The sequence below is a fragment of the Apaloderma vittatum genome, unplaced genomic scaffold, assembly GCF_000703405.1.
Source record: "Apaloderma vittatum isolate BGI_N311 unplaced genomic scaffold, ASM70340v1 scaffold7384, whole genome shotgun sequence".
NCBI classification, from domain to species: domain Eukaryota; kingdom Metazoa; phylum Chordata; class Aves; order Trogoniformes; family Trogonidae; genus Apaloderma; species Apaloderma vittatum.
The window spans coordinates 55,189-63,070 of NW_009712036.1; the positions used below are offsets into that span (position 1 = coordinate 55,189).

Below are 7,882 nucleotides of genomic sequence, written 5' to 3' on the forward strand. Positions count from 1 at the left end.
AGGGTTTGCACTCAAAAAGGATAATTACGGGGAAACAGCAGGTACCTGCTTGAAGTTATATACGTATTTTAATCCACCTTCTGCTTCATTTAAGTTTTCTCCTGCATTATCTAGTAAAAGGAGGGATTTTGTAGGGGGAAACCACTCGGTGGCTGTGGATTCCTCCCCAAAAGCCCCAAACCTCACTCAGGGGAGCAGAAATGGGGTGGAAGGAAGGAATAATGTGAACACGCACAAAAAAAAGAAATCCTATCGGAAACACTTTATCCAGATACGGGGTTGATCCTGACCCATAGCTTCAAAATTCGTGAAGGGCCCACAGCCGTTCGTCCCAGTTGCAGCGGGCTCGGCACAAAGTCTCTCCGGCCGGCGTTGCCTTGGGTCAGGCTTCCTAGGGAATCCATTTAACTTAAAATACGCTTGCGTTCATGCAGAGCCCTTCCGTTTCACCATGGGTCTGGAAAGGAGGAAGGTGTTTCAGCCCTGACAACTGAGCTACTCTTACCTCTCCCTCCTTCCTTCGATTAGTAGCCATCAGAAGGAGACAGTAGGGCAGCCAGATGCACATGAATACATCTAGGGAAACAGTAAAACCAGCCCAGTGAAGTGTTTTGAGTTTTTTTTCTCCTTGATGCAGAAAATTCTACTGCCTAACCCTGCCAGATCGATGGCTCCGCAGATTGCTCTTTTCTTAGAGGCGCGAATGAAAGGACTGCTTGCTTCTTTGCAGTTGAGCTCAGGCTGCCAGGCTGGGGCTGGGGGCAAAAAGCGAAATAATTCATGGCAACTCCTTATTTTATTGCAAGGTTAACCTTGTCTCCCTGTCACGGGGAGAGGGCGGATAAGTTCGCCCCACAGATATTGGCCCTGGGTTGTTTAATCAGAAAACCAGTTTTTATTATCCCCAGCCTTTTGGAATGGTTGGTTCGTGGAGTGTCATCTGTCAGAAGGAGCTGCCTGGCTGATCGAGCCTGTCGGGAGAAGTTTCCCACCTGGGATTTGCTGTGGTGCTGATGCTTCCTCCGATTTTGTAACCAAAGCGGGAGAAAAAACCGTCTCGTCCCGGTGTTTTTAATGTTTCTCTTGAACACGCAGGTATCAGCACTTCGGTGCTCACCAGCAGCCTCTCCACACCCCGTGTGGTGCTGCAGGAGGAGGGCAAAGGGTTTGAGGAGCCTGGGTTTGAGGCACGTGTTAAACGGGCCGGGGACGAAGCTTATTTCGAGCCTCTTAGAACGTGACGTGTTTTCACAAAGGCGATTTTCTGTGGAGGAATGAGGTTCCTCTGCAGCCGGCAGGCAACGACCCCTCGCTAACCTCGTCCCCTCCTTCCGTTGCAGTGACGATGCAGCAGGTGGCCAGGACGGTGGCCAAGGTGGAGCTCTCCGACCACGTGTGCGACGTGGTGTTCGCCCTCTTCGACTGCGATGGTGAGTCACAACCCAACCCTGCCCTGTTCCTCTTGGCTAGGCCAGGCCAGAGTCAATCCGGGTGAGGAAACACAGGGGAAAAAACTTGCCTTGGCCATGGCTCTTCTTGCCACCGTCCTCTCTTTGGCCGTGGGTCTGTTGTGATGCTCCTGCCCTTCTAGGAGGAGCATCCCCCCTCCCTGCCAAACTCTGTTTTGTTCAGCAAAACGAGCTGTTGTGCTCCAGTGTTGGAAATGAGCCGATCTGGTGCTTTGTTATCTCCAAAATCCTGGATGAGTATCAGCTGAATTAATTAATGGCAGCTCTGTGCCCCGCTGGGAAGCTCAACGCTTTGCTGGCCTGCGAGTGCTTTGGGGTAGCTTGTTGCCACACTGAAGCAGTCCCGGGTCGATTTAATAAGAATTGTTGGAGGGTTTTGCCACCGGGGGATGATGGCAGCGGGTCAGACCAGGAAAAAAAAAATCAGACCTGGAAAGCAGCAAAAATCTGCAGTTGCCCATAACTGTCAAGCCAAAATCAGAGACCTTGCTGGCACCCCTGCTTCTCCAGCCCAGTCCCCGGGATCTGGCAGCTCTGAGCAGCAGTAGCGTTGTGTTAATTCGCAGTTGTTTGCTTTCTGATAGAAATACAAAGATTAAAAACATACCTTTAATTAATTTATTCCTTGCTGTCCCTCTTGGTTTCAGCCCCACCTGCTTCTCTGCGCCTTTCTAAGGTTGCATGCCTTGTTTTATTTTTCTCTGTGCTTCAGTGCCACTTTCTGATGTGATCCTCCAGCCAGATTATAGAGTGAACTGAAGCGCAGCCGAATTTCTCTGTTCGCGTCCTCCCATAGGAGAATCTGTTAAATATTTTGATAGGAGATCTTTGGGGGGAAGACTGCTTGCCAGAGGAGTCTCTGTAAGGAAGGAAGCAAATGGAAAAGCAGGCACAGACCTCTTTTTTTTTTCTTTTTTCTTTTAATGTTTGTGCTTTCACTTCATTGGTGTTTGTAGTCATTACCACACATGCATCAAAAACCTGCAGCACCAGAGGGAATTTTCCTCACCCGTTGACAGTTTGCTGGAATTTTGCTGCCCAGATTTGCACGCGGATGTGAGGCAGAAAAACAAGCTCTCGAATGAAGAAACTCGTTTATGAAATACAATGATGTGGTTCCCTGTATCAGTCGGAGAGATTCTCTCTCCTTTGATCTTGGGGAGCCGCTGGCACGTTTGTTTCATGAGGACTGATGCCCTTCAGATCTGTTCTGTGCCCAGAGTTGGGATTGCTTTCCTTGCTGCTCCCCAGAAGCTAAAATCTGTGCTGTCAGCTCTGAGGCGCAGGCAGGGGAGCAAAACAGGCACCGGGTCGGTTGTGTCAGGTTTGCTGCTGTCCCCTCCGATCAGCCAGCACCTTTCAATAAAAAAAATCCCAGAGGTTCTCATTTATTGGCGCTTAAGAAACTATGAAATAAAATGTGCCCTAGTTTGCTTTAATCTTGTTTTCAGCATAAATTTAGTTGACATAATTCTCAGTAACCTCACTGGAATAATGAATCTTCTGGTTAAGAAAAATCTGCGCTCGGTTACCCGTTATTTCCTAAATCACTTTACAGTAGAGAGTTTCCTGTGGGTGCCTGGGCATTTGCTTGGGATTGCTTTTCTGTCTTCAAGGCCAGGGCAGTGTGCTCAGCTGGATATTTTGGGAGGTTGAACCCAAGCGTGATTTTGGTCTCTGCAAGAAACATCCCTTGTGGCTGCTGCCCTTTAAACTCGGCGCATGCAGGGAGGAGGTCGTTGGTGGGTTTTAGTGTTTCTAATATTTTTTTTTTCATTTACTATTCATCTCACAGGGAACGGTGAGCTGAGCAACAAGGAGTTTGTGGCCATCATGAAGCAGCGCCTTATGAGAGGCCTGGAGAAGCCCAAGGACATGGGCTTCACGCGACTCATGCGGGCCATGTGGAAATGCGCCCAGGAGACCGCGTGGGACTTCACCGTGCCCAAACCTTAGCGGGGTGGGGAAGGAGCGCCCGGCTTCCCTCTCTGAACCCCACCACCACCGTCACCGCTGCTGCTGCGGGTGTGGCACCAGGCTCTGGCGAGCCCAGATGTTGATAACAGGAGATTTTTGTAAATCAGAGTTAGAAATCAAAGCCTGTTGTATTTGCAGCTTCTGCTTGCTGCCGGCCCCTTCGTATTCCTTTGTCTCAGGAAAAAAGGACTTTTCTTATTGCTGTCACCTCCGCTTTGTGATGCGCCCTGCCTGCAAAGCTGGTGGGGCTGCACCCAAATCACTTTAATGTATCACAAAAGGGTATGGGGTTTATTTTAATTCTGAGATTGCTCCTAAGAAAGAAGCCGTGGGATACCTGAATAGATCATAGCGGTGGGAGCAAAGGCTGGAGCAGCTGGGTGCCGAGAGAATTCCAGGATTTCAGTCAGCCAAATGCTCCGTGCTCTCCCAGACTGTTGGGTGGTCCAAGGGGCTGGGTGCACCCCCAGAGGGGCTGCGTGAGCCTTTGCTGTAAGAGCAGTTAAAAATAGTGGAGTGACTGGGTCTGCTGCCCGTCCAGCCTTGCATAAGCAAGCTGCTGCAGGCAGTATCCAGGTATTTTTTTTAAATGGAGAATTGCCGTTCTGTAACGGGAACAGGCTGTAAAAATTTATTTGCCGAGTGCTGTCCTCTCTGTAAATTATTGTGTAAAGATGTTGCTCACAGCAACATGGCTCGTGGCTCATCTCTTGCTTGAGGTCTTTGCCAAAGGCTGGTGGCGAGTCACCAGAGGTGAGGTGTTTTGGAAGGAGAAAAAAAGGTGAATAAAACTCTTATTCTAGAATGTTTTTGCACAGGATATGAATCCTGCAGTTCCTCTCCTCTCCTGCAGTTTGCATGCTGGTGGCGTGCTCACTTTAGGCATTGATCCCTATGCTGCCACAGCAAGGGTGCTGGGGTGCAGATTTTGCCCCTCCTACCCCCATGGAGGGTTGTTCTCGCTGCCTGTCCTGCCCGCTCCCTCCAATCCCACAGGGAGCCTCCACGGAACCATCACCTGTCTGGAAATCCTCTCTTTTGAAAGAAGCAGCAGCCTGTTGCATCCCTGCTAGGACAGAATCCCTCAAACCCATTTTTAAAAAGGCTAGAAAGGAGAATATTGACCCGTGAGCCTCACCTCTGTGCCTGGGGTCACCATGGAACCAGCTGTCCTAGAAGCTGGGTCACCATGGAACCAGTCCTCCTAGCAGCTCTGCTAAGGGAGGGACGAGGAGCATCATCTCCAGGAGGCAGGGTCCTGGCCAGAGCCCCCGCTTCGCTTCCTGCAGTGCCCCCGTAAGGGGAATTGCCCAGTCACGTCCTCAGTTGCCTCCAAACCGTCCGTTTACACTCACCTTGAGGGCACCACGGGACTGTGAAGGGCTGGCGGACAGGGAGGTGACTGAAGGCAGCCAGCACGGCTTTAGTGTGGACAAGTCCTGCCTGAGCAGCCTGATGGTTTTCTACGATGGAGTGACTACCTCAGTGGTAGAACGAGGGATGTCATCTCTCTGGACTTCTGTAAGGCCTTTGACACGGTCACAGAGTCACAGAACGGGTTGGGTTGGAAGGGACCTTGATGACCATCTCGTTCCAAGCCCTTGCCACGGGCAGGGACACCTCCCATCAGGTTGCTCCAAGCCCCGTCCAGCCTGGCCTTGGGCACTCCCAGGGATGGAGCATCCACAGCTTCTCTGGGCAACCTGTCCCAGTGTCTCACCAGCCTCACAGTGAAGAAATTCTTAATTCCTAATCTAAATCTACTCTGCTCCAGTTTAAAACCAACGCCCCACAGCCTATCACCACATGTCCTTGTGAACACACCCTCCCCTTCCCTTTTTATCCTTCCCCAAAGATGGGTTTGGCTCCTGGGCACAAGGGTGGCCCCACAGGAAAATACTAATCAGGTGTGGCCCCGGCTTTTCTGCACACTTGGCTAATTTGTTGGCACAAATGGAGTTTTATATCTTTTGTTTTCCTGTTCCCAGCTGTTTACCTTTAGCTTTCCTTGTCTAAGGTAATTATAACCAACCTAGGTGTCCTCTTCGTCCTCTTTGCTTTTTCCTCCATTGCTCGTATACCCAGCCTTTCTCCATCAAAGCAAAACACTCTCCTTTTTTTTTTTCTTTCTGTGCAGAAGGCCCCAAGATGGTCCAGTCTAGATTTTTGCCACATACAGCTGCTTGCAGGACAAATGCAGACAAACCCATATAGCTCATCTCCCAGCAGACCAGTGCACGCGCAAGCTGGCGTGGGAGCCCAGGCCAGCCATCTCTGGTCTCTCTGAGCCTTCCAGAAGAGCAGATCAGATAGCCTTGGCCACCTAGATGTCAGAATAGCCCGAGACACATGCACGCTCTGTTTCTCTTTTGGTTTTCCTCTTTTGCGAGCAAAACAAGCAGAAGCACGCAACCGACCCACCGGCGATGTGCTGAAACGGAAAGGCTTTAGAGGAGCACGTGGGTTTCTCTCCAGACGTTTCTCCTCGGGATTTTGATCCACGTTGACGTGACAGGCTGGGAAAGCACCTGAGGAGATGGGCACAGCCTACCCAAGACAGTAACCCATCAGCTCAGGGGGATTTTGCCTGATATTTCTGACCTGCTGCCATCCATCATGTCAAAAAACCCACTGCTGGAGAAGAGCCTCAAATCACATCAGCACAGGGGACCGTGACAGCTCAGCAGGGGGAACAAAGCCAGCCCACACTTAACCGAAGCTGTGACAGTCCCTCGAGTCACTATTACACACGCTCAAAAGATCCTCTGCAACGCAGAACCCCCCCTCTGCCACGGGTTAGCCACTGCCATGGGTTAGGAACAGATTTTTTGGGACACCCCAGCGCTCAAAGCTGGGTTTACAGAATAGCTCCCTCCAGCCCTCAGTACGGTTTGCATCTCATGGCGAGCAAATTGTAAAATCCAGCAGGACTGACCCAAAGGAGATTTCCTAAACATGCAACGGAGAAGTCAAGAGAACCTGACGTGGGCTGCTCCGGTGCTGCCAGGCATCCTCTCTCCAGCAAAATAAATCCATCAGCACCTAGTGATTGCACAGCAATCACTTCAGAACCTGTCACGGGGACAGAATTCAGTACATCCACTGCAGAGGTTTGGGCCAGCTTAATCACAAGGGGAATTTTCAAACTCAGGTGCTTCAACAGAAGAAAGTGGGCACCAGTTGGTCAAAGCTATCCACGAATTTGGGCCCTTGGAAAGATGGGTTACTGCAAAAGCTGCCCAGTGAAAGCCACGAGGCAAGACTGACACAGAATGAATTGAGATGCAAGGAAAAGTTAAGTTAGAATCACAGACTTGAGAAGACCTTGAAGATCAAGTCCAACCATTACAACTTCTGAGAAGGTGTCTGCCTCATCAGCCTATTTGGAGCTGGAAACCCCAGCTGGGAGGGGTTTGCATCTCTGCATTGTCATTATTTTATGTTGTTATTGCTGCGGTGACAGGACAGTGATTTTTCTCCCCATTTCTTTCCCGCCCCATGCCTGCCCAGAGCACGGACAACGGTGCCATCTCCTGGTGGCACCTTGTCCTCACCAGCTGCGTGAGTGGCCCAGAACCATCTGGACTGGAAAAGTCCTTCAAGATCACCAAGCCCAATCATTTACCCAATGCTGACGAGTCCTCGAGGAGGGACAGCAGGACAAAACCTCACCCTGGGACCTTCACCTCAAACCCTTCGGGCTTTGCTTCCCTGGGGAAGGAAATGAAATTCCTGAGACACGGTTGTAGCACAAGCCCCCCACCCGGTAACTGCCCATGCAAGCCCAAACCAACCCATAAATCAATTTGTACAGCTCACCTCCCTGAGGGACTTTGGTGGAACCATCCTCATGCTGGTCCACCTGCGGCACCCGACCCCAAAACCAGGCTGGAGGGATGCTCAGGGGGATTCCCAGGCTGCTTGAGCCAGACCCGAATCCCTGCAGACACTCAACCCAGCAGGAACTAATGAGCGATGAATGTGAGAGGAATGAGCAGATTGTTTCTTTTTTTTTTATTAGACTAGGAAATATAATTTATTGCATAAAAATTAATTTGTTACAATAGGAATGCTAAACTTTATTTACAGTTCTTTTAGTTTACAGAATAAACAGATGTGGTTTTTAGAGGACGCCACCAGGCCCATCCCCTGGACATATAAATATGGAAACAGATTGCGGAGCAAGAGACGGACGCTGCCAGCACGACACGGACCATGGGCTTGCCTTTGCTCCCCGGTCTGAAAAACAAGGAGAACCTTCCCACACACATACCTCAGCCAAAAAGGGAGGGGAAGATGAATGTGGACGGATAGGGGATGGCGGCAGAGGCACCCGCGCGTGGGACGGATGGATGGACAGACAGACAGGCCTGTGATCCGCGAACTAGTGACAATGAGGATGACAGCGAGAGAGATTTCAGACACGACCCCAAAGA

General features: G+C 50.5%; 1 protein-coding gene across 1 annotated transcript in view; it reads left to right on the plus strand.

Moving 5' to 3' along the window:
- The window catches only part of MICU1 (mitochondrial calcium uptake 1), a gene marked incomplete at its 5' end in the record, with an annotated part of 56,882 nt that extends 53,457 nt beyond the window's left edge, over positions 1-3,425 (plus strand). Inside the window, 2 exons of the mRNA XM_009867839.1 lie at positions 1,341-1,430; positions 3,265-3,425. Of these exons, the coding sequence (XP_009866141.1) occupies positions 1,341-1,430; positions 3,265-3,425 (251 nt within the window). The remainder of the gene's footprint in view (positions 1-1,340; positions 1,431-3,264) is intronic.
- Positions 3,426-7,882: the final 4,457 nt, after the last annotated feature.